Source organism: Anastrepha ludens, chromosome 4 (genome assembly GCF_028408465.1).
Source record: "Anastrepha ludens isolate Willacy chromosome 4, idAnaLude1.1, whole genome shotgun sequence".
NCBI lineage: Eukaryota > Metazoa > Arthropoda > Insecta > Diptera > Tephritidae > Anastrepha > Anastrepha ludens.
Genome location: NC_071500.1, coordinates 13,516,416 through 13,542,506, shown reverse-complemented (window position 1 = coordinate 13,542,506; position 26,091 = coordinate 13,516,416). Strand labels below are relative to the sequence as shown.

Here is a 26,091-nt window from a genome sequence, read left to right as displayed (position 1 = left end):
ATAGCGAACACTATTCACAGTAACTGCCTGACCGGCCTCAGTTTGGAAAAAATACGGCCCAATGATGCCGCTGGCCCATAAACCGCACCAAACAGTAACTCTTTGTGGGTGCATTGGTTTTTCGGCAATCACTCTTGGATTATCATTCGCCCAAATGCGGCAATTCTGCTTATTGACAAATCCACTGAGGTGAAAATGTGCCTAATAGCTGAAGATGAAGTGCGCGATATGCATTTTGATTTGAACGCCCGTTTTCATAATAAGCCTGAATAACTTTAACGCATTGCTTGATTATGTATCTTTCCATGGTTCAAATTGAGTTAGTCTGAAATTAAAAAAATGTGAAATGAAATGCAGAAATAACTTGACACTTAGGTGTGGTTTACATTCAACATCGGCCATTAAAATTTAGCCACCCTTTATAATGCATCGTTCGTGTGCATTGCTAAATGTTTGGGTTTCTTTGCATTGATTTTAAGTTCAGCGGCACTAGAGTGTTTTACGAGATCATTCAACTTGCTTTGTATATGCGATTTGCTTTGAGATAATAGAACGATGTCATCAACAAGGTCTAGGTCTTCGAGATGCTCCATTGAAATCGGTTGCCATAACATTCCTCTTTTTCCTGCATTGTCGATTGATGTAGTTAGTATCTCATCGATGACAACGAGGAAAAGAAGCGGCGACAGAATGTAACCCTGTTTTACGCCAGCGTGGGTTTGGATGGCAACCGATAAAATTCCATCATGAGAGATTCGGTACTCGAAGGCTTCGTATTGCGTCTTTATTAAGGCGATAATATTGTCAGGAACTCCTTTTCGTTGTAAGGCACTCCATATCTATTCGGGTTTAAGTCGATCAAAAGCGTTTTCATAATCAACGAAGACTAGATATAACGATTCGTTTATTTGTTCGATGATGATGGGCAGAGTAGCTATATGATCGAGGCATGATTTCTGACTGCGAAGGCCTGCTTACTGGCGTCTTAAAGTAACTTCGATTTTCCCTTTAATTCTGTCTAAGATGACTATACCTAGCACAGTAAGCGTAACGCATAGAAGCAGTATACCTCTCCAGTTATCACACAAAGTCAAATTTCCTTTCTTTGGGACTTTAACTGTGATACCTTGCATCCAATCTTTTGGAAATGATAAATATATGGTAAATATGAATAAAAAAAAAAATTAAAAAAATGGGTGACTTATTTTTTTGGTCAAAAAATTTTTAGACTAACCTAATGTATATTTGTGTAAGGTTTTGCGTATAAACAGCGAATAATAGAAAATGCGTTCGAATTGTTTAATGTTTCAGTTCACGTCCTTAATTACATTGATTTACACCTCATTGGCCGACACCCAAGCGATAAAGTGGTTGCGCAAACATCATAATGTCAGAATTTGACTCCGGGTATAAGAGAGGCTGAGGGGATTTTATATATACATACATAAGTAGATGCACACGGCTTCCAAGTGTATCAGGGACGGGAGTTTCATATTGGTTTACACTATGATTTTTTTCTTTTTTTTCAAAATGAGCGCTTACAATGAAATACAAAACAGCAAACAATCAAATTAGCAACAAAAGTGCACACAGAAAAAAAATAAAATAAAATTATTACAAAACTACAGCAATGAGCAAAGCAAATGGATTATCGATTTGCTTTGAAGCCTTGGCTTTAATATTTGCCATTTGATTATCGCCAAGTAATGATAAGAATTGTACTCAATTCAAAACAACAAAACCTGTGAGTGACTTTTAATTAAATGGATTGAGTTTTGGTTGTGATTGTGGGATGGGCATGTAAATAGGTTGCTAAGTAAATATAATATGCATAGGAAAATGTTTGTGTGTGTGTGCGCGTGTGTGTGTGTGTGTGTGTGTGTGTGTGTGTGTGTGTGTGTGTGTGCGTGTGTGTGTGTGTGTGTGTGTGTGTGTGTGTGTGTGTGTGTGTGTGTGTGTGTGTGCAAGTATACCAATATTTGGACTCACCTCATATCCTTTGATGCGGTAAATTTGATCGTTTCGCACCAGATAGACCAGCGCCAGGGGCAGCAATGCAATAGCGGTGAAAACTAAAAAATACCGCCGTACGGCGCGCCAATGCGTGGTACTTAATCTCATTTACTTAACAGGCGTTTGCCGCACAGACACTACAACGCCAGCTCGTGGTTGCCACTTTGATATGAAATCCGAAACATGCGGCACTCTTTCTTTCTATTGCTTATTGTTTGTTAATATCTTACAGACACTCTTTCTTTTTTTTTTTTTGTGGTTTTTGCTTTGTTTCTACGATTACTCTTCACACAGCGGCTGAAAAAAATTCGCAATTAAATTTATGAAATTGGCTTGAGAAAAAATAGAAATATGTGCAAAGGTGCAATGGCAATGTGTCATGCCATTCAATTGCTTGCATGTTGCAGAGAAATGTAATCAGCTGCCAACTTTTACATGCACTCATCGAACGCGGAAGGCATATGCATATATACGAGTATATATGTACATATGTATGTATGTGCTAGGGATGATAGCGAAAAGCTTCGATTACGGCATTTCGGGATTGTTTTGAAATAATTGTGGTACCACGGGATTGAACTTGCGAGATAACTTTCTTAGTATTAATATAATATAGCAACAACTCAATAACTGTAACCAATTAAAATTAAGCCGTAACCAATTATTTTATTTACTTATTTTTCTTTATTTATTTATTTATTTTATTTATTTATTTCTACTTTGTGAGCCCAAAAAAATGGACGATTGTCATAATTTTTTTTAAATATGTTTTAGAACTTTTATTCAAATGAGGCATATATCATACTGAAGGGTAACTCTTGGTATTTTTATTTTAAAAAATGTTATTATTTATTGTTGATATCGCCCCTCCTCCAAAATGGCGTTTTTTAGAAGAGGCTTGCGGTGATCACGGTAGCGCATGGGCAGCTCAACTGAAATCAAAAAAATTAAATGATTATTGTAGAAAAATGTTTTTTAGTGAATCTGAACGGTTTATTTACCCAAAAAAAATTTTTCTTTCTGAAAACCGCTTTGCACCAAACAAAAAAACCGCTTTGCACCAAACAAAAAAAACGATTTTTGAGGGGTTGAAAAATTAGAAAAAAAATTAATTCGAGCGAACTATGCAAATCTTTATAAAAAGAGAACCGTTCAGATTCACGAGGTTGTAACTTCGAATAATTAAAAAAAAGTTTATGCAAATCGGTCAAATAGTTTTTGATAAATAATGATCACGGCGACGGAAATTTTCAAAAAACACGACTTCGAGATAATCGCGTCTAAAGTTTTGCGTGCACTTCATTTCCAAGAAAGGTCGCGCGCTTCCACGGTCTGTAACTTTCGTTCTAGTGCTCTGATCTTTATGATTTTTTGAGTTTATATTTTTAAGATGATGCACTTTTAGAATATGCCATAAACATTTTTTCGATTTATTAGTCCAACACAAGGTGTAGGTATAACCCCTTAAAGGTAACCGATTTTATTTATTATTTTAACTGTAACCGGTATTAAAAAAAACCATTTTTATTAATTTGATAAATAAAGTAATACATTTTCTAAATTGTTTTTAAAAAGCGTGAGGTTCCGGAACGCCTGTCTCACTAACAAAAATGCAAGTACACGCAACTTTTAAAAGTAATAATTAGTAAAAAATAAATTATATAGAATTACAGCAACGAAAGCTCTAATCATATTTATTCCAGTCCATAAAACAAACGTAAATTATACTTTATATCATATTTGAAAAAAAAAAAATATGATTGCCTTTAATATACGACGTTTGTGCATTCCAAACTTCAGTTGCATCGCTCATTTGGTCTTGCTATAATAGTTACGTGCCATGCTGTTAGAATTGAATGAATCCAGAAAGTATTCTTACGTTTCGCGTTGCGTATTTTACGCTTTTTAGATGCTATCCCTATTTATGAAGCGCGTTGCTTATTGATTAACTTAAAATCAGCGCAAAGCAGGAGAATAACCTTATCTTTGTCTTTTATTTTTTATTTTTGATTTTGTACGTGGCACTGTTGACTGTCTGGTGCTTCTTGAGTGGAATTTTCTTTCTCTACTTGCTCGAAATACTCCAATTGCTAGAGCCTTAATTGAGTTTAACAAAATCTCTAAATTTAATGAGATAGATTTTTGATTCTTAAAAGGTCGTCTCTTAAAATGAACAGCGAAGCACTTAAAGTAGAGTCTTTCCATCTTAACTTGAAGCTGTTACATTAACAATTGTAAGCTGAATTTTCAAATAATGAACTGAAAAAAGTCACACCCAAAATACGAGCTCAGTACGAGCAGCGCCATCTGAATTGGTAGCTAATTGATACCAAACGAGGTTTCAGACAGGGTGACTCGCTGTCGTATGACTTCTTTAACCTGATGTTGGAGAGGATCGTACGAGCCACAGAACTTAATCGTTCAGGCACAATTTTTTATAAGAGCGTACAATTGCTGGCGTATGCCGATGATATTGACATCGTCGGCTTTAACAACCGCGCTGTTAGTTCTGCCTTCTCCAAACTGGGTAAAGAGGCAAAGCGAATGGTTCTGGTGATGAACGAGGCAAAAACGAAATACCTCCTGTCATCAAACAAGCAGTCGGAGCTCCCGCCTATCGGCACCCACGTCACTGTTGACAGCTATCGCAGTGCTACTTTGGACTAAGTAGGCACCTGAGTAGTAAAGCCCTCTCTCCGCAAACAAAACTAACACTCTACAAGACTCTCATCATGCCCGTCCTAAAGTATGGCGCAGAAGCTTGGACGATGACAACATCCGATGACACGTCCATCGGAGTGTTTGGCAGGAAAATTCTGTGGAAGATATTAGGACCTTTTGCACGTTGGCGACGGCGCTTATCTCAGGCATAGAACGATGAGCTGTATGAGCTTTTCAACGACGACATAGGCATAGTGCAGCGAATAAAGATTCAGCGGCCTCGTTTGCTGGGTCATGTCATCCGAATGGATACAAACGCTCCGGCTCTGAAAGTTTTCGATGTGGTACCAGCTGATGGTAGCAGAGGAAGAGGAAGACCTCCGCTGCGTTGGAAAGATCAGGTGCAGAAGGAATTGACTTGACTCACTTGGTGTGTCCAACTGGCGCCGGTTAGTGCGAGAAAGAAAGGACTGCCGCGCCTTGTTAAACTCAGCCAAAATCGCGTAAGGGATTATTGCGCCAATTAAGAAGAAGAAGAAAATAATCCCACTGTTCAGCGCATCGGAAAATTATAAGCTTATAATTATAAAATAATGTGGATTTTGAAGACCAGGTGTGTCCTTGCACAGAAATTCAAACTGTGCACTTGTCACATGAACGAATTAGAAAGTTTGAGCCATGTTTTTAGGAAGATGTCCAATTTTGAAAAGAATCCGACACGTATATTTGAGAAAGTGCTTAAATTATTAATACTTCAAATGGAATTGGCGCCCATGGTTGGGTCTGTCTTGTTGGGTATGTCACTGACGCTGTGAAAAGCCACGGTGACGCTAGTTGCTATGCCCTTCTCAAATGCATGCTGTCGGATCCTTTCCAAGCATTGAGTAGCGTGCGGCAAGTTTGCTTTCTGCCGCCAATCCTGTTTCTGCTCGTCGTCTAAAACGTCCTGAAAGCAACCTTAATCAGCAGATCAAAATCAACAGTGACCTAAAGTTACAAACTCAAGCCATGCAGGAGAAGTTGAAAACAACCGACCTCAAAGAAAATGTTTAGAAAATAAAAGCTCTACACCTTAGTGGCACTGTTTCGGAGCCGTTGGTAGTAGGTGCGCAGCAGTTTGAAAAATGTTGATACATTTTGCTACCTTGGTTGCATGATCACTGCAGACGGTAGCAAAGAAAAGTGCAGAAAAAAGTCTCACAGGTGAATGCAGTAACCGAAATACCATAAAGGAAATGTCAGTGGATCGGCCACTCGCTGAGAAAGAGCGACGATAACATTGCTTAACAGGCTGTGCACTGGAATTCTTTTCAGCAAACCACCTCGCGACGCGCTACAGGTACATTAATGAAATCTCTCGGCTTGACATGGAACGAATTGATATCGCTAACCGCATAACCGTATTCGTCGGTAAAGAGAAAAGTCCGAGTCCGACCGAATAGAAGTCATGCACAAGTACATTCACAAATTCTATTACGTACATACACACATCTAAACATTTAGGTAGGTATGTAGGTGAAATGGTTGAAGTGCCAGTCTGGCACTCCTCAAGTAACACTGAAGCACCGTTTTGATACCATTATGAGACCTCCAACAGGCAGATATCTGCAGCCAGCCAGCGCTGTTGTTTTTTTTATCATGACGACTGCACAACGCATCGCATCAAGCTCACGCATTCGAAGCGAATTCACGATACACCAGTATTTATAAAAATACACATAACTGTCCAGGAATGCGCGCAACCAAGAGGGGGTTCAGCGGTTCAAATATGTTACAAATACTACAGGTTTTTGCAATTTTTCTGCAAAAAAAAATTTATAGATATATTCGACCGAAATTCAGCTTTTGTTAAACGAAAGCGAATCGAAACTGAAACTTTGTGACCGAACAAGGCCGAAGCTAAAGCCGTAGATCTATACTTCTAAATAAAATTAAAACAAAATTAATAAAAAAAAATTGTTTCGCCGAGCTCTTCCTCCTATTTGTCGTTTGTGTCTTAATGTTGTTCCACAAATGGAAGGACCCAGAGTTCTAAGCCGACTCCGAACGGCACACACACATATGCGCGCGAATTACCCGCAGCCGATAAAAACAACTCTAAGCCCTCATTTATTTTTTTCTTCCGGAGCAATAAATAATCTTTCGACGTTAATTCACAATTCCTTGCCCTCTGGATTATAATACAAAATTTTATTTACACATAAAATATTAAATATCAAGTCTGCATTATGGTGCAATAGCTTAAGGGGGCCTCTTATCAGTCGACTTCAAAAAATCGATTTTTTTTACTGCAAAATATAGCGAAATTCAAAGTGATTTCGGAGTTACAAGCCTGTGACCCGTCCCTCGTGTGAGTATACTGTCTACCTTTTGAAAACTTTGAAACACGTTTTCTCAAAACCACGTTTTTGAAAATGGCGTGTAAGATTAAAAAAAACAACGAAAGTTATCGCTTCAAACCGATAATCTATATAAAGATAATTAAAATGCACAACTAATTAACTAACAAAATACAAAAAAAAATTCATTTTTTAATGTTGTTTAACACCTTTTTTGAAAAAAAAGCGAACAAAAACACTTTTTTTCAATAATTAATTGTGTGTTCATTTTTTCATATATTTATACTATACTTTTATCTATTAAAGGGTGGCGCAAAATTAACCATTCAACTTTTTACTAAAAAAAAAATATTTTGAATGACGGAAATCTTTATTTTGACCCTTACGTGCTCCATTGCTTGTCTGTTTGTATGCTGCAGCTGTCAAGCTCACAAGTGTCAAATATGATTGCCGTGGGACGATATTTGCAAATATTATAAATCCTTCCATAATTGATTAATTTTGCGGGAAAGCCTTCTGAATAAGACAATATTTTTCTTTTGTGTTTCAGGTGAAAACTACGACCGCAATCTTACACGTTTTACTAGCGCGCAACGAGAAGTTGTGCGATATCCCTCATATGTCCGCCATTTTTTTTTTTATTTATGTTAAAAAATTCTTTATTACTCTTCAATCATGCCTTCAAATAAATGCAAAAGATTATTCCTGTGTGTCGCTTTTTTCGCCTCGAAAAAAAAATTGAGAAAAACACCTTTTTTTGAAGCCACTGATAAGAGGTCCCCCTTAAATAGTGCAACGTTTACGTTTTTTGTGTTACTGGTTCGTTCTTGGTGGCTTTGTTGGTGGTTGTTGTTATTTTCTTATTGAGGTCGCTGTGACGGTCATAACACGGGTGCGAAAACTTATTGAACGAAAGTGCAAACGATTTTCTTTTCGTTTTTAATTTTTAAATTAAAATGTTTTTTTTATCCGCAACCAAAGCGATTAGTGTTCAATTTTTTCAGTTGGCGCTAGCGACCATATTTTGATGACTAAATAGTTGCGAAAGGAAGTTATGTAAAAGTAAACTCAAATAGGCACAATTCTACAAGGAAAACAAACCAAACACACATACAAAAAATGGGAAAATCTACTTTTATTGATTTTTTTACCGCCTAGCCGCCACGTTGTTAGCTTTTTCTTTGTTTGCATTGGGCGCTTTGCCTATAGCTACTTAAATTAAATAATTCATATTCGAGCATTCCTAGTCTGCAGCTGCGCATTTAGTACCGTTTCATTCATTAACAACAAAACAGGCAGTTGGCGTGCACCAGTTACGTGTTCACATTTCATTCATTTGTTTTTATAGCCGTGCCCACTTGTGCCAAGGGGTATACGAGTGCAGGTATATCAAATTTGGTACTTGCGAGTAAGCTAACTTATTCAAAATCCGCTCACACATTATTGAGATCGAATAGAAATCACACCTACTTTTTATATAAAGGCTGGTTAAATTTTAAGGGCCGATGTTGAATGCGAACCGCACCTAAACATCAAGTTGTTTTCTGCATTTCATTTGACATTTTTCAGTTTCAGACTAACTCAATTTGTACCATGGAAAGATACACAATCGAGCAACAGTCAGAATGGTGGCAGGAAATAGCAACAGTAAATTACCAATTTTCGAAGAAAAACATCTTCAGTGATGAGGCACATTTTCACCTGAGTGGATTCGTCAATAAACAGAATTGCCGCATTTGGGCAAATGATAATCCAAGAGTGATTGCCGAAAAACCAATGCACCCACAAAGAGTGACTGTTTGGTGCGGTTTATGGGCCGGCGGCATCATTGGGCCGTATTTTTTCCAAAATGAAGCCGGTCAGGCAGTTACTGTGAATACTGTTCGCTATAGTGAGATGATAACGAACTTTCTATGGCCCGAATTGGAAGATATGGATGTGGACGATATGTGGTTTCAACAGGACGGTGCCACTTGACACACAAATAACGAAACAATGGCTCTTTTGCGCGAAAAATTTGATAGCCGAATAATCTCACGTCGCGGCGATGTCAATTGGCCGCCAAGATCATGTGATTTGACACCGTTGGACTTCTTTCTTTGGGGTTATTTGAAAGAAAAGGTGTACGTCGATAGGTCAGCAACAATTCAAGAGCTAAAGGATGAGATAATTTGGCACATTAACGACATAGAACCTCAATTATGCCTCAGCGTCATCGAAAAATTTGGACTATCGGATGGAGGTGTGCCGCCGAAGCCGCGGCGGCCATTTGGCCACTATTTTGTAATTGAGCCATACCAATATTATCATAATAAAGAGAAATGACAATAATTTCCTAAAAAAATTCTATTTTATTCAAAATCAATACCGGCCCTTAAAACTTAACCACCCTTTATTGAGAAAAAATTTCCGTTCGTTCGCCTCAGGGTACAAGCGACAACTCTCTCTAGCCGGTTTAAATTAAATTTGTCTAAAATATGCGCGGGTCATATGAAGTTCGTTGCGAACTGAATTTAGCACTGCCTTACTTGGTTTTCTTTTGTTTTTCTTTTTTCATAGCAAAGATTAGTGAAAAGTATTTCATTTTAGAAAATTTTGTGTGCCTATACAAATTTTTGTTTGGGGTTTATTGCCAGTCTTTGATCTACTTGTAAGGCCCACTGCTTGGCGACAATTACGAAGTGGGAGGATTCATTTCGCTGGGAGGTTGTTATGTCTGCATATGTGAGTACGCTATTGTTGGTTTTTGTTGATTAATGTGTTACGGTGAGTGTTGTTTTTGTTTTTTTGTTTTTGTTGTGTGACGAAGAGCAATGCACAGATATAAATATCTTATATTGGACACTAATTGACAATATTTATTGGCTGCTGCTACTATTTGGCGTGACTTCCATCATACGCAGCACTGCTAATAGGCCTATGTACATATGTGTGTATGTAGTAGTTTCACCTCATTACATATATAACATAACATTCGATTCTATTTGTTACGTCGAAAATAGCCATAGTCAAACTGTCGCCACGACTTCGCTGTCCAATAATTTAGCCAGTGAATGCGATTGTCTGCCTTTCTTATTGCGTATGAGCTATTTTTGCAATGGGAGCGCACTGTATTTTTTGTGTTTTGGTTTTGCATATGCACATCTGTGCGTGCAAATATATATATATATATATAGATATATATCTCGCACGCTTAATTTAATTTACTTCACCACAATTGTTCAATTATTATAACAAAAATAATTACTTAAGCCAATCGTTAAAATCCACGTTGAAAGCCGGTAGACATATTTTTTACAAGTAAACGTAAAACACTCAAGTCGAGGTAAATTTGCATACGTTTTTCATATTTCCTTACTCAGTAAAATTGCCATTTCACTATGCATAGAGGTATTCGTGGACTTTGGCAAGGCCATAAATATCTCTTGATTTTAGTGCGATATTTAAACTATCATTCATTCAAGTGTTTTTTGTTTTTGTTTTTGTTTTTGTTCGAGAGCCAACTTAACGATTGTTACAAACAAACAAACAAAAATTATTATTTTAAAGGGTGGTTAAATTTCAAGGGCCGATGTTGAATGTGAACCACAGCTAAACGTCAACGACACCGTTGGTCTTCTTTCTTTAGGTTTATTTGAAAGAAAAGGTATTCGTCTATAAGCCATCAACAATTCAAGAGCTAAAGGATGAGATAATTCGGCACATTAACGGCATAGAACCTCAGTTATGCCTCAGCCTCATCGAAAATTTGGACCATCGGATGGAGGTGTGCCGCCGAGGCTGCGGCAGCCACTTGACCGATATTTTGTTCTATGCGTAATTGAGTCATACCAATATTATCATAATAAAGAAAAATGACAATAATTTCTTAAAAAAATTATATTTTATTCAAAATCAACACCGGCCCTTAAACTTAACCACCCTTTATAATATAATTTTTTCTTTTATTGCTTTTTTTTTGATAATTATACAGCTATTCTTCTTCTTAACTGGCGTGATAACCGCTTACGCGATTTTTGCCGAGTGTAACAAAGCGCGCCAGTCGTTTCATTCTCGTGCTAACCGGCGCCAATTGGATACACCAAGTGAAGCCAAGTCCTTCTCCACCTGATCTTTCCAACGCAGAGGAGGCCTTATTCTTCCTCTACTACCACCACTTGGTACCGCATCGAATACTTTCAGAGCCGGAGCGTTTGTATCCATTTGGACGACATGACCCAGCCAACGTAGCCGCTGAATATTTAACCGCTGCGCTATGTCTATGTCGTCGCAAAGCTCATACAGCTCATCGTTCCATCGCCTACGATAATCGCCGTTGCCAACGTGCAAAGCTCCAAAAATCTTACGCAAAGTTTTTCTCTCAAACACTCCAAGCGTCGCTTCATCGGATGTTGTCATCGTCCAAGCTTCTGCGCCATACTTTAGGACGGGCTTTATGAGAACCTTGTATAGTGTTAGTTTTGTTTGCCAGGAGAGGGCTTTACTACTCAGTTGCGTACTTAGTCCAAAATAGCACTTGTTGGCAAGAGATATTCTACGTCGGATTTCAAGGCTGACATTGTTATCGGTGCTAAAGCTGGTTCCTAAGTATACGAAGTCTTTTACAACCTCGAAATTATAACTGTCAACAGTGACGTGGGTGCCGATACGCGAGTGCGCCGACTGTTTGTTTGATGACAGGAGGTACTTCGTTTTGTCCTCGTTCACTACCAGACCCAGATATTACAGCCAGTTTTTTTGTGCTACGTAAAAAAATCATAGAGGTATATCAAAACAAAGTCTCATATGTGCCCATAATTATGAAAATGATCTAAGTCATATAAAGGGTTTTCCAATAAAAGGGGTTATTCCCATAAAAGATCAATGGTTTCGTTGCTTGTGTGGCACGTAACGCCGACTTGTTGAAAATAAACGTTGTCCAGATCAATACCATACAATTCCGGCCATAAAAAATCGTTAATCATCTCTCGATAGCGCAATCCATTCACCGTAACTATTGATCCAGCTTCATTTTCGAAAAAGTAAGGTAAAATAACTCCGCCGGACAAAAAAAAAATCAAAATTCTTTTGCTGTTTTTTGTTTGTTCACTTCAATTGTGAGTTATAGAGAGTTAACAATGGAAGTCCACAAAGAGAAAATTCGGTGCATTTTAGAGTTTTTCTTTGATAAAGGCGAAAATGTAAGCCAGGCCGCTGAAATTGTAAATGGTGTTGATGGTGGTAATTTTGGTGTCGTCGACTCCGTTCAGGCATTTTTGATGTTAAAGGTTATATACATACCTTGTGTTGGACTAAAAAATCGAAAATTTTTTATGGCATATTCTAAAAGCACATCATCTTAAAAATACAAATTCAAAAAATCATAAAGATCGGAGCACTAGAACAAAAGTTACAGACCGTGGAAGCGCACGACCATTCTAGGAACGAGAAGTGCACGCAAAACTTTAGACGCGATTATCTCGAAGTCGTGTTTTTTGATCATTATTTAACAAAAACTATTTGACCGATTTGCATAAACTTTTTTTTTAATTATTCGAAGTTATAACCTCGTGAATCTGAAGGTTTGGTTGGTTGGTTGGTTTAAGGGTGACCCCGTATCGGAGTGCCACATAGACCGCAAGTTGGGTCCGTTGTCTTGCCCTAGAGCTCATTATGTTATATAATTTCCCCACCTAACCGAGATTTTTATTGTATATTAGATTTTGGTCAAAGATATTAATTCGTTTCGAGAATTTGATGAGAGATTCGATTTTCAGGTTCGAGAGTACTGAAAGATTGTCAATTGTTGGAGAGCCAAGAAGAGCGAGTCGACTTCTGGCTAGACCGGGACAACTGCACAGCAAGTGTCTGCTCGATACTTCCTCATCTTCGTCCTCGCAGTATCTGCACAGGTCGTTTTGAGGAACCCCGAGCCGACGTGCGTGAGTGCCCAAAAGGCAGTGACCGGTGATCAGAGATATTATATGCCTTAGTTCGTGTTTCGAAAGACTTATAAGGGTTTTTGTCTGTTTCAGATTGTAGGATGGCCAGATTTGTCTGGTGCCTGAGAGATCAACTTAGTATCAAGTTGGGTTTTGATTTGCTCATCTAAGACTTTTTCAAAAGCCTTTAAGCAAAAAGAGGTTAGGCTAATGGGCCTGAAGGCATTTGGTTTGCAGTGTGAAGGCTTCCCCGTTTTCGGAATGAATACTACCTTCGATTTCTTTCAAATTGTCGGAAGGTAAGAGAGATTTAAACACTTGTTAAAGATCCTTGTTAACCAAGGCAGTAGAATTTCCAGTCCTTCTTGAAGTTCTGCTGGAATGATGTTGTCAGGACCTGGTGATTTAAGGGGTTACGCCACTCTAGCTACTGTAAAAAAAGCAGTTTTTTAAGGATTTTTTTTACATTGAAAGAAAGGTGCTACGAAAAAACTTTTTAAGTATATTATTAAGCATGTATTTAAGTGTAATTACAAATATTTTTATTGAAAAATATTACAAAATGGCGCCTTTGGAGTGAATCTCTGAACGCGCCCTGCGAAAAAGGCACTTCACGGCACGCAGTACAACTGACGTAAATGTCCACCTAAACCAAATTAAAAAAATTCTTCTCAATCGACGTGAGTATAGCTGTAGAAATACGTACGGGATTTTAGAAATATTGAAATTTGTGTATTTTGCAGATGTTTGAAGTCAAAAGTAGAATTTTTCATCTAAAATGGAACCGTTAATTGTTTATAAAAATTTTTCTAATTAATTAATAAAAAAATCCGTACGTATTTCAGTGCGGAATAATGTTCTAAAGATCCTTGTACAATTACAAGTGAAAATATTAAAAATTGTTTGTGTTATGCTGCGTGCAGTTTTGAAAAATCACGTTTTGAGATAAACACGGTTTAAATTTGAATAGTCGTGTCAGAGACGTCAGAGGCGCTCGCGCAAAAGTGCGAAATATTAGAGATAAACATTTTTTTCACGCATAGGACTTTTTGTTTTATATTCTAAAGAGTTTAAAGCATCTTTTAAGCAAAAAAAAAAAATTTCGATATTTTGAAAATCCTAGAGTGGCCTAACCCCTTAAATTTTTTAAAGCTTAGTATTGCTGTAGAGATGCTATTAGAGCTGATTAGATCTGATCTACTCACATAATTACTCTGAAGAGTACTGGGAAGTGCAGGTAAGTTGGCAACACAGCCTGGAAAGTGAGATTCTAGAAGTATTCTAAGAGTGTGGTCAGTTGAAGTAGTCCAAGTTCCATCTTGAGTCATGATAAAACTGGGAGAGACTGGGTTTGATGCAAGAATCTTGCGTAGTCTGCTTACTTCTGAAGTGTTCTCTAATTCTTGAGTGTATGATCGCCAGGATGTGCGTTTTGCACTTCTGATAGTTTTCTTAAAGTCTTTGAGACATTGTCGATATTCTTCCCATTCGTCTGTTATTTTAGATTGGTTAAAGAGTTTCCGAGTTCGATTGCGAAGTTCTGAGATTTCTGGAGTCCACCAAAAAGGTTTATGCTTACCTCCTGTTTTTGTCAGGGGGCAAGGTTGTCGTGCTGCGCTTTGACACGTCTTCGTTATCATGTTGACAGCGTTTTCGATATCGTTTTTATTTGCCATTTCAAACTGCCTGATATCAGGAAGTCCATTGGCTGAAGGTTTACTTTTTATAAATATTTGCATAATTCGCTAGAATTAATTTTTTTTTTAATTTTTCAACCCCTCAAAAATTGTTTTTTTGGTGCAAAGCGGTTTTCATATGGAGAAAATTTTTTTTTGGATAAATAAACCGTTCAGATTCACTAAAAAACATTTTTCTACAATAATCATTTAATTTTTTTGATTTCTGCTCAAGCCTCTTCTAAAAAACGGCGTTTCGATATCAACAATAAATAATAACATTTTTAAAAATAAAAACACCAAAATGTATTATTCGAGAGTTACCCTTCAGTATGATATATATATGCCTCATTTGAATAAAAGTTCAAAACCATATTTAAAAAAAATTATGCCAATCGTCCATTTTTTCGGGCTCACAAGGTATATAACCCCTTAAAGAAAATTTCGATAAAGTCGAAAATGTCCATAAAATCACAGAAATAATTAAAGTTGACCGGCTGTTAGTAGTCGTAGCATCGCGCAGGGGCTAAAGACCGAACAAAAACAGTTTTGAAATATTTGCGCGAAAATTGTACGCAAAAATAATGGATTTCTTTTTCCCCAAAATAATATTTTAATTTTTCACCAAGAAAGCAAATTTTAGGAACACAAATAATAATGACCTCATCCAACGCCTCCCAGGTGACAATCAAGGAATATCAATCTCTCAACACTTCATCCCATAAAATCATCTAACCACACGCTGTGAGTGTCCTGCCTTTGCTAGAGCACGGCTACGAGTTTTGGGTTCCGATGTCAAGAGAATGAGTAATATTCGTTCTCTAAAACTGGGGAGATTTACAGATTTGTCAAAGAATCTGGAAAAGTCTCACAGGACTAACTATCTCTATCTCTGTCTATATTCTTTCCTATCTCTTTCTCTGATACTTTTCTCCTTCCTTCCTTGACTATCTACCCCTTTCCAGAGCTTTAAATACAATGGGCTTTTTAGCCTGAGTGTTTTAGGAGCCACCAAATCTCCTGGTGCTCCTTGACTCGACCTTTTCAAATTTCAATTTCAATTTTCAACCATTAAAAAATTCTAATTTCTCCAGCACTTGTGCTTTTTTTTATTTCCATCCCAATAGTGAGAGGGACTCCATTCCATTAGGAGTTTCAGGAGTTTTCCCATCATTCCGAGCTTTTTCTCAAATTTTTTATGTGCATCTAAAAGTTGTTGCACAAATAGCGCACTTGCAGCTGCATGTCGTCTTCGAATGGTAGATGTTTTTTTGGTGAGAAACTTTTTCATAACAGAAATAGACTCGGAAGTTTGTTATTGCCTGTTGGTGGGCACTCACTTTTTCTATTATTTTCATTGTCATTTGGTAACTATGGGCTACTATTCACGCACAAACTAATTCGGGTGCTTTATCGGATCACTTATCAATAATTCTCAACCTCTTAAAAAACGCATATTACACGGCTTCATAGTTTCTTAATTTTTTTTACAAATTTGTAGCAGTGCTCTCGTATTTAATTGTCTGAGATATACGAATAACATTTAAAATGGATTACTAAAATTGTAATTTAAAAGTAATTTGGAATTAAATTTGATTCAATTGTATTTTTAAAATTTCAATTCAGTTCAATTTAATTGTATTTTTTAAATTTATATTAAATTTGATTTAATTGTTTTTTAGAAAAAAACCCTTCCAAACTGTAAATATATATATACCTATATATAATATATAAGTATGTAAATCGGACGACGTTATGCTTTAAATTTTCGGTTCACAATTTGCACTCTTGTATTTTTCGATATTTTATTTATGTCACAAATTTTAGAATATATAATTTTTTGCCATTTATATGCAGCATGATTTACTTTTGACACAAGCATTCGGCTAATTTAGTAAGCAAAAACAAAAAAAGGAGGAATGCATATTCGTGAGAGCCATGAAAACTGAATCAATAAAATATTCGCTTATACTTTCTTATGTTTTTTCAGCAGCACAAAAAATCAAATCTGCAATGAATTATTTCCGCTCACGTTTTTATTTTATATTTTATTAATTTTACTCAAACAAACAATTGCAGCAAATTTGTGCCTAGGTTTGCATTTTATTGCCAATAATCTCAAGTTCTTACTTTAGGCTGCAATTGTTGCTGTGTTGTTGTACACTTTGGCCACTTTTCTTTTGAAAAAATACTTATACAAAATCACAAACTTTTTATTATCCGCTCTGTAAAATATTCGCGCTCGTGTGAAAGTGTACTGAATCGAAATTAGTGTGAGCACTTTTGGCAGAGCCAGCAAATGCCAACAGCCACATTTTACATATTGTACATACGAGTATATATGTATGTATGTATGGATGTGTGTGTGTGTAGTTAATGTCAGCGCTAGCTAACAAGCACCACAAACAACAACTACGTACTAACGGACGTGCCAGCAATGGCTACAATAACAAAAGCGCGCAAATCTCACAAAAACAGCAACAACATTGGCAACGACCAGCCCAGTGTTGCTTCATTGCTACACAAAACTAAAGCTAAAATGCGCTCAGCACTTGTACATATGTACATACATATGTATGTATGTATGCATGTATGTACCCTACAGTACTTCCCTACATTCCACGCCTCAACTCTCGTCGTTCGTTGTCTCTATTCGTCGTCGTTGTCATTGATTGACATTTGTTAATAATTAAAACCTAGTTAATTAAATAAATTTCAATTGCTCGCGCGCAATAACAACTTTCAAGTACTGACACAATTTTCCATTCGCATGTTTTACACAAAGCTGTTATTATTTTGAAATAAGTCAAATCGGAAACATATGCAACACTGTTCATAAAATTGTTGGCAACAACCCTCTGAAATGTAAACAAAAAAATCTTTCCAGCTACCCCTAAAACCGTAGAGCGGCGCATGCATGTTTGGTATCTCAGCACTTTAGTGTAGTTTTTGTTGTTGTTGATAAGGAAGTAGCAGCAGCTCCTCGACAACAAAAGCTAGTCTTATCACTAATCTGTGGTACTCTCTGCACCGTTGCGCTCTTTTAGAGTCACATAATTTCTCTGAAAGAGAAGAAACGCTCTCGTGCTTTAGCAATATTTCTTTCGACTCCGCCTATTGATATATACATACGTACACACATATCTACTTTCATACTTATGTCCACACTCATGTGTGTATATGTATTAGTCATTGTTTACTGTGCAGACCGTTTTCCGTTTTATTTGTAAACAAAAGCGCTTATAGTCACAAAAATCAAAGCTATGGCAATGCAAAACAGGCTGAGAATGCAATTTTATATGCAAAGCGGGATTTGGCGGGCAAATGGTGTACAAAATTGTGTTATCCAATAAATGGTCTACGTAAGTATTTATTTATTTACTTGTTTGGTCTACCACAACAACCTCAGGTAAATCCTAATGTTACTACAATTTAATGAATAAAAAATTAAAAATTTATAGTTACAATTTGTACTTCTACATCTAAAATGTATTAAATTAAAAATAAATTACAATATTCATGCAGGGTAAGATTTAAAGAAAAAGAAAGAGTAATACAAGAATTTAGCGAAGTAGAGTAGAGACAAAGGATTAAATAGTAGAAATTACCCTTTATTGTATTTACGTAATGCTATTTTGAGGAAAGTCTAGGCGAATCTAACAATGCAACATTTTCTTGTTAAATTCTAAGTATTTAAAATTTATATTTACAAAGCGGCGTTTCTATCGATTCCGTTCTGGTAAAAGGCACGCCGAAGATGTGGCACGCTCTGAAGCCCAGGTGGTCAAATGAAAATAATGTGAAAATTATGTAAAATAATTTTATAGAGTCGCTTCCGTCTGACTTTTAATCAAAAACTGTATTCACTATTATTAATTTTTTTCTCTGCTCGTATAACAACGAATTGCTAATAAAAATTTGAAAGAAGATACCGTCGTTTACTTGTAGTTTACCGACTAACAACAAGTTTTTTTTTAACCCAAAGGAATATTTGATGGAATTAAAAAAGGTAAGGAAAGACGGTCACCTTAGCCGAGATGGTTGGTGATTGGCTACAATTTAAGTTGTCCGAGTTCGAAATTCATTGTGTAGCTTAAAACTGCAGGGTCGATTTGTAGAGTAATACCAAATCAGCAAAAATGAGCCAGTGAGCCATAAGCTATGGCAACCAGAACTCCTCTTTTTGTTGTGAAATATTGGTACGTAGACTGTATGAAGCTGTAGCCCAAGAATTCTGAGTTCGATGTACATCATGGCAATAAGACCAATGGTAACAAATGGTGCGGCCATTTGGGCATCGAGAGCCACTCTCTCGCCAGTGCACACAGCACTAACTAAACTTCAGCGTTTAGCATGCGTGTGTATCACGAGGGCGATGCGGACTTGTCCTACAGCTGCGAGGGCGGTGATGCTTGAGCTGACACTGCTTCACATAGTTATTCAGCAATCAACCAAGCGTACCCTGTTGAATAGTACCTGGGAAGGCTTCGGTAGAGGAAAAGTGGATCCATCTAAAAACATGAAATTGCTGAGTCGCCAGCTGCAACATACTCAGCTACTCAGAGATGATATCACTAAAGCCATACAATTCCAAAAGAAGTACAAAATTGAACTCGACGACAAGTTAAAATGTAATAGATCTGCATTCGAAAGAAAACTCCAGGAGTGTACGCTGGACTGGTACACAGATGGCTTGAAGACACCAGAAGGCATGGGCGTAGGAATTTATGCCCGCAGAACCAAATGGTCTATGCTGATGGGTAGTTTTCCAAGCATCTTCCAAGCGGAGATGTATACCATCTGTCTATATGCAGAGATAAACTTAGACAAGAATGCCCGGAACGAGCGAATTGACATTCTGAGTGACAGTCAGGCGGCACTCATGGCCCTATCGTTCTGTGACATCAAATCCTTTCTGGTACTTGAGGGTATCGAGAAACTTAATTACTAGGAACGCCCAATCGCATCGGGCTAATTTGGCCCCCAAGGCACAGGGGTATAACAGGGAATTAAATAGCGAACGTATTGGCGAAAGAGGCTGCGGCCTCGCTATTAATAGGACCCGAGCGCCTCCTTGCTATGGGACAACACACCGTCAAGGAGAAGATGGGAGTAGTGAAGAACTAAGGCTAAGAGAGGTTTGCTGACACCAAACTATGAGACTCCGCCAGGCGATCCCGTATGTGAAGGATCGCCATCAAACCCACTCATCTAACACCCCTCTCCCGCTGGACCCAACCTGTCGAAACAGCAACTTTCCTGGACCTATCGTTAGATGAGTTAGACGAAGACGGCCGGTGATTTACACTACACTCACAGGGCAAAGTTACTGCTACAGCAACAACAACAACTCCGCCAGGCGGAATACTTATTGGGACCGAACAACCAAAAGAGATTTGAAAAACTCATAACCCTCCCCAAGGATAAACTGAAAACGCTCGGGAGCATTCTAGCAGGCCACTGCAGGTTGCGTAGTCATCTGCACATGATTGGGATATGGTCCCCTGAATCTTGTCGTTCCTGCGCCCAATCCCAAACGGCTCCAAGGCACCTTCTCCTTGAATGCAACGCTCTAGCGCGGAGAAGGTCGAGACATCTTGGTCAACTGTAGCCAGAAGAATGGCACATACGCTCAATCCAACCCAGCTTTATCCTGAGTTTAATAAGAAAACTGGATCTGGATGAGGTACTGTGATGAGCAGAGTGCACAAAAGATCGTGAATTCGAAGTGCGATGCTCGAAGTAATCTAATCTAGTGCTTGCACCTACTTCTTCGTCACTTTTGACATTTTTCTCACCTCGACATTAAACCAATTAAATTTATACTATTTTCGTATTTTTGAAATATTAAGCGACTACGTAAAATTTATTACACAAAATTTTTTTCGCTTACAATAAAAAATGATAAATTACAAAAAAAAATTTAAAAAAAAATCCATTAACATTCTCTGACTGTAGATATAAACATTCCTATAAATCGTAGCATACATTTAGGATATCTATATTTTTAAAGAAATTACTTATGCATCTTTCTTCTCATGTTAATTGAATCGTATGCTTAAGCAAAAATAAAATTTTAAAACAGATGATTAGGTCGAAAATATTGCTGCAACTTACGGCAGATGCTTCATCTTCTCACCTCTTTCTTGTGATTTTTTGACCTTAAGCTTTGGGCATGTTTGGGTGAAGAACTTCTGGATTTTCTAAGCCGAAATCTGGTGCAGATATGATTAGTAGATCACTTTGGAAATCAACTTTACACTTTAATGGAGTTCTGAAGTGATTGTAATAAATACTAGTCTGAGGGCCTATGGTCCGGATTATACCACGGATGCATCACAAATTTTCAACGAATTTCACAGTTTCACAGATCATTAAAGGTGTGGCTGATTTGTTGTTGGCGGCAAGTTGAAACACGTTGCTAATTCTCCTATCAATTTTTGTCGCTTTGATTGAATTTATGAATGAAATTGAAATTGAAATCGCTATAGGAGCGCATAATGTACAATTTTCATGCAGAACCGCAAATACAGCCAATAGCCATTTCGTAAAAGTCAATTCCTCGTTATTTTTGTTACATATTTGCGATCCATTTTTAACACCAGTAACAGCTGCAGCTACATACTGAATATTCCGAAATATTTATTTTCTTATTTTATCGTCAATTTCAATCAAATTCCTTTAATACTAGAAAAGCACCAAAAATTTATGATAATTAATAATATTGATATTTAGTTTTATTGCTATTATTTCGTGTTATAAAACATAGTTTATTTGTTCTTTATTGCTATTTCATTAGTAAAGATATGCAGTTATAAAATTCTTGTCTTTTACAAAACCCACTCCTTCATAATTAGTAAATAGTTAATTTACGGTATAAAAAAATTATTAGTGTTTCTTGATTTTATATTCGTTTTTTATATTATTTAGGTACAAATGGTATGAAAGGTTCCCTGAGTTTTTTTTTTCATTTATAACCGTTAATTTGTGTAACTCTTCTTTAGTATTTAATAAGAGATTGCACAACACAATCACAACCTATCTTATCACGGCCATGTAAATCTTCCAATTCCAACACTACACAGCTTCCAATAACAGTGCCACCAGCCTTGCGCACCAATTCAATCGCAGCTTTCAGAGATCCACCAGTGGCGAGTAGATCATCTACGATTACCACTTTTTGACCATTTTTAATAGCATTTGCTTGAATTTCGAATGTGTCCTTTTAAAAATTAAATTCACAATTTGAAAGTTAGATAGACAGCGCAACTCAAAGACTTACTCTGCCGTACTCCAATTCGTATTCCACTGATATCAATTCACCTGGCAATTTACCCTTCTTGCGTATTGGTGCGCAACCTATGCCCAGTTCGGTTGCTATCAGGAGATTGAAGAGAAACCCACGTGACTCTAAGCCAATGATGATTTCAGCATCTGGATATTTGTGTTTGATTTGTTCAACAAGTAATTCCTTTAGGTAGCTGCAAGCAATTGGATCTCTCAGTGCGCTAAAAATGTCACTAAAAGTAGACTTCAATTAAATCAAATCTATGGTGATAACTAGAATACAGATACCGGAAAATAATGCCTTTTTTTGGGAAATCAGGAAAAGTTCCAATTTTGCTCTTTATATACTCCAACTTCTCATTACTCATCTCGCAATATTTAAAACTTCAGATTGTCAAACGTAAAACACAGATTAAAGTAAAGGGTCAAGGTGAGGTGAAAATAGTTACTATCGCTATGTTGGAATGAATTGTTTGAGCAAAACGACTCGTAAATGCAGGGAAATTATTCTTATCTATGAATTAGCTAAGCTAACGCCTCAAATTGCCTCAAATGTAAAATGTGAGCGTAATAAACGAATTTGACATATTTTTACACAGCTGTCGGTGCTTCTTATCAATATCGTAAAATCACCTTGCCGTATTATAGTAATATTATATTTTTTCTGCTGCCAGCTGCCGGTAAGCAATTTGTAAAAACAAAATTTCTCTTAAAAGATTTCTGAAGAAATCACTTAAACGTACAAAACCCTAGTAAATCGTGTACTGTTGTGACCTCGCATGGGGAATGTAAAGGGATGTATCTCCATTTAAAAGCTGCAAACCATACCCTACGGAAGCTTAGTGTTTGAAACGGATTTATTATTAAAAATGTGTAATTTAGTAAAAAGTTAATCCTGCTAGACGCTAAATATTTTTAATAAAAATATCAAAACGAGTAAAAACCCTGTTATTGTTGCTGAAGGTAAGCATACATCGACTAGAATCTTTCGAAATGTGGTGCTATAGAAAAATGTTGAAAATAAGCTGAAATGACAAAATATTAAATGACGTAGTGCTAAATAGAATGCAAACCGCTAGGAACATGCTTACGGACATAAAAAGGAGAAAAGTCGCTTATTTCGGACACATAACAAGAGGTGACAAGTATGATATTTTCAAATTGCTGATGCAAGGAAAAATTGAAGGACGAACAGGAATTGGTAGGAAGAAAATGACATGGCTAGACAACATCAAAGAGTGGACAGGCCTCAAAACAATCGGCGAACTAACAGCAGCAGTGAAAAATAGGCAAAAATATAATGACATCATTAATAATATGACCTGACAATCGTACGACTAAGATCACAATGTCGTTTGTATGTAATCGCGAACATCCAGCATGGATATGTCGATTAAGAAGAAGAAGATATATATTTTTATATAATTGGCGCTTACACCTTTTTCGGGTGCTCCACCGAGCTGCACCTCCCATTTATGGCGTGTATTTCGATGTTGTTCCGCTAATGGAGCGAACACAGTTTTAACACGACTCCGAACGGCTGATATTTTTTATGAAGAGCTTTTTCATAGTTGAAATATAATCGAAGGTTTGCCATTGCCTGTCGAGAAAAACTTTTTCTTTCTAGTGGCGTTTCATGCACGGATTTCAACTTACGCACTTCGGAATGGTACACACGCACTAGTTCATTCGGCCACATCGGTCGCTTATGATACATGTTATTAACTTCTACTTAATTTCGTAAGCCTTCAAGAAATTGTAAGTTATATAAATTGTTTTCATAAATTTATTTAATATGCCATCTTTAAAAAAATATTTTGGAGTATGATTAGGTACAGACTAATTGGGTATAATATGGTTACCATAAATGCATATTTTTAAGGATAGATGGACTTTCTTCGCCGTTGACGCGAATTTTCGATTTTAAGGGTTAGGAGTAGTCGGAATTTATAACATTTTTTTGTCTGCATTGAAAATATTGTGGAAAATTTGAAGTGAATTCGACAAATACTTTTCGAGTTATTCAACAATTAACAAACGGCGCTCAGGCGCTCCGAATAAGCCCTAAAAACTTAAAATACGTTTTTCCCAAAACTATGTTTTTTTGGACTGAACTATGTTTTTTTGACTACTGTAACTTAAAAACCGCTTGGTAGATTTCAATAAAATGTATACTGCTTTTCAAAAACATAAAAAACTCGTGCCTGATCGAAGGTTTTTTTCCGGTTTTTTCAAAAATTTAGATTTTTTTAACAATTAATTGTCGGGTTTTTTCAAAAATCTGAAAAATATTTCCTGAAGCCCCAATATTGTTAATTTTGAATAAAAGCTTCGATCAGGCACAAGATTATCTGTTACTAAAACTAATTTCTCTTGTCCGATTGATTTTAGGTGAATCTCCAATGACTTGTGATGATCACCGCAAAGGACTTCTACAAACAGCGATAACTTTTACGATTATTAATTTATTTTTTGAAATTTTGCTAAAGGAAGGCGAATTATAATGTATTAAAGCCATATTTTTATTTTTGTTAAATAAAGCAATTGACTAGTAAAAAAAGCATTATTAAAAATCATCACATTTTCGGGCCTCTTACTACCCCTAACCCCTTAAGTTGGTCAAGAAAATGGTTTATTTTTTTTAATTTAATCTATAAGTAAAATATTGGTCAAAATAAATCGTTCGTCGTAAAATTCCTCAACAAGCCCAACAACCAAGCGCAAGTCTTTTAAAAGTTAAATTGCAAAATTATTTGTACAAATTGAAACATTTCGCCTAATACGAAGTTGTATGGTTCGAGACTAAACTTTAACTAAAATAATAATAAAAAGTTCATTTTTTTAACTAAAATTTGAAATAGAACATCACACATTATACAAAACACACAAATAGAAGCGTTCGTGAACTATGCTTGGCAAAAGTACCCGTTTCAAAGTTGAGAAAACTTGTGCCATTATGTGATTAAACTTGCAATGCAACAAAACACCATTGACACGATTTCAATGCTGCGTCGTTTTCGAACATTCTGTATTCCCCTCTTTTGAGGCATTCAAAACCTATTTGACGGCGATTTGAAAGAGTCAAGAAGAAAAACATGCAAAATCAGTAGATATATGTTCCAGTAGATATATGCTCCAATCTCCCCTTTTATTTACTTAATAACTTCGAAATTTTCATGTAGCTATCATAATCATATTCTTGGCAATTAATTTGAAGCCGAAATTTGCAATACTTACTCTCCTTTCGGGTGAGCAGAAAAATTGGCTAGATTTTTTCTCTTGGAATGAAAAAGTCAATAACGACTATTTACAATAACTATGTTGTTGTTGTTGTAGCAGCATAAACATTCCCCATACTTACATACTGGGAATGCTGCTGGAGTGACAGTCCTTCGCCAGATATAAATTCGGGTCGTTTCGGTAACGTAGAACCGATTGTCGTGGAAACGATTTACAATAACTATCATTTCTTTCGGTGTGGTTCAAATTCTAACGAAGCAACCCTAATAACTGAGTGCAACTCTGGCGATTTCGCTAATCAGCTGATTTCAGTCTTAACAAAACCAAAACAATTCTTCCATGCGCTTTGCTCAGCAAACAAAATTATTGTAAATAAAGACCTTAACAACTAAATTAGTGGAAATATGAAACAAAAGGAAGGAAATAGTAAATCTGTTCGAACGAATCAGATGGCGAAACATAAATCGTTTGCGCAAGGCAAACAAAAATATAAATCTAAAGCGCCTCAATGGGACAATAAAATGCAGTGGCGTCGAAAAAAGCCCCAGGACGAGGTAATGATCTAAATTTTATTTGCAATATTTCTTTCAACACATTACAAATAATTGTATGTCTGTTCACCCATAGGCCCGTAAACAGAAAATTAAAGAACGGGAAGAATTAAGAATTCAGAAAATTGCAGAGAAAAAAGCCGAAAAAGAGCGAGTCCAACGAGAAAAGGAGGAACGTGTGCGTATTTATAAAAAGAAACGTTTGGAAAAGACAAAAGCGGTTAGCAAAAAAACACAGCGCGGCCAACCACTAATGAAAGATCGTATGCAATTATTGCTTAAACAGATACAGGAAATGAAGCGTACTGGGTAGAAAAAAAGTAAAGAAGTAAATAGTTAGAATATAAACTAAAATTTACCATAAGTTAAATAAATAATTAAACATATTTTTTGTTTTGAATAA

The 26,091-nt window shown here is 36.6% G+C and overlaps 3 protein-coding genes across 7 annotated transcripts in view; 1 reads left to right on the top strand and 2 right to left on the bottom strand.

Moving 5' to 3' along the window:
• Positions 1–16,903, bottom strand: part of LOC128862331 (carbohydrate sulfotransferase 9) — a 53,697-nt gene extending 36,794 nt beyond the window's left edge. Inside the window, exons 1-2 of one of the 5 annotated variants that reach the window (XM_054100895.1) lie at positions 16,821–16,903; positions 1,990–2,310 (exon numbers count right to left, since the gene is read on the bottom strand). In XM_054100895.1, coding sequence (XP_053956870.1) covers positions 1,990–2,121 — 132 coding nt within the window. In that variant the 5' untranslated portion in view covers positions 2,122–2,310; positions 16,821–16,903. The other 4 variants (XM_054100892.1, XM_054100896.1, XM_054100894.1 and 1 more) reach the window with 4 other exon arrangements.
• Positions 16,904–21,325: 4,422 nt separating this feature from the next.
• LOC128860142 (adenine phosphoribosyltransferase) lies at positions 21,326–22,480 on the bottom strand. The gene is made up of 3 exons (XM_054097418.1): positions 22,186–22,480; positions 21,893–22,130; positions 21,326–21,832 (listed from the first exon to the last, which is right to left on the bottom strand). The coding sequence occupies exons 1-3, from the start codon at positions 22,263–22,265 to the stop codon at positions 21,611–21,613; spliced, it is 540 nt and encodes a 179-aa protein (XP_053953393.1). The 5' UTR covers positions 22,266–22,480; the 3' UTR covers positions 21,326–21,610.
• A 2,950-nt stretch (positions 22,481–25,430) lies between these two features.
• Positions 25,431–26,003, top strand: LOC128861155 (thyroid transcription factor 1-associated protein 26). Its single transcript, XM_054099073.1, has 2 exons — positions 25,431–25,691; positions 25,765–26,003. Exons 1-2 carry the CDS (start codon positions 25,542–25,544, stop codon positions 25,999–26,001), a joined length of 387 nt encoding a protein of 128 aa, XP_053955048.1. The 5' UTR covers positions 25,431–25,541; the 3' UTR covers positions 26,002–26,003.
• Positions 26,004–26,091: the final 88 nt, after the last annotated feature.

Bases quoted from the DNA above. Each gene is read 5' to 3' on its own strand.
- LOC128860142 (XM_054097418.1), bottom strand. From the start codon at position 22,265: ATGAGTAATGAGAAGTTGGAGTATATAAAGAGCAAAATTGGAACTTTT. The intron at 22,131-22,185 runs GTATCTGTATTC...GTCTACTTTTAG, and splicing joins AAAAAAGGCATTATTTTCCG to TGACATTTTTAGCGCACTGA. The intron at 21,833-21,892 runs GTAAGTCTTTGA...AATTTTTAAAAG, and splicing joins ACGAATTGGAGTACGGCAGA to GACACATTCGAAATTCAAGC.
- LOC128861155 (XM_054099073.1), top strand. From the start codon at position 25,542: ATGAAACAAAAGGAAGGAAATAGTAAATCTGTTCGAACGAATCAGATG. The intron at 25,692-25,764 runs GTAATGATCTAA...GTTCACCCATAG, and splicing joins GAAAAAAGCCCCAGGACGAG to GCCCGTAAACAGAAAATTAA.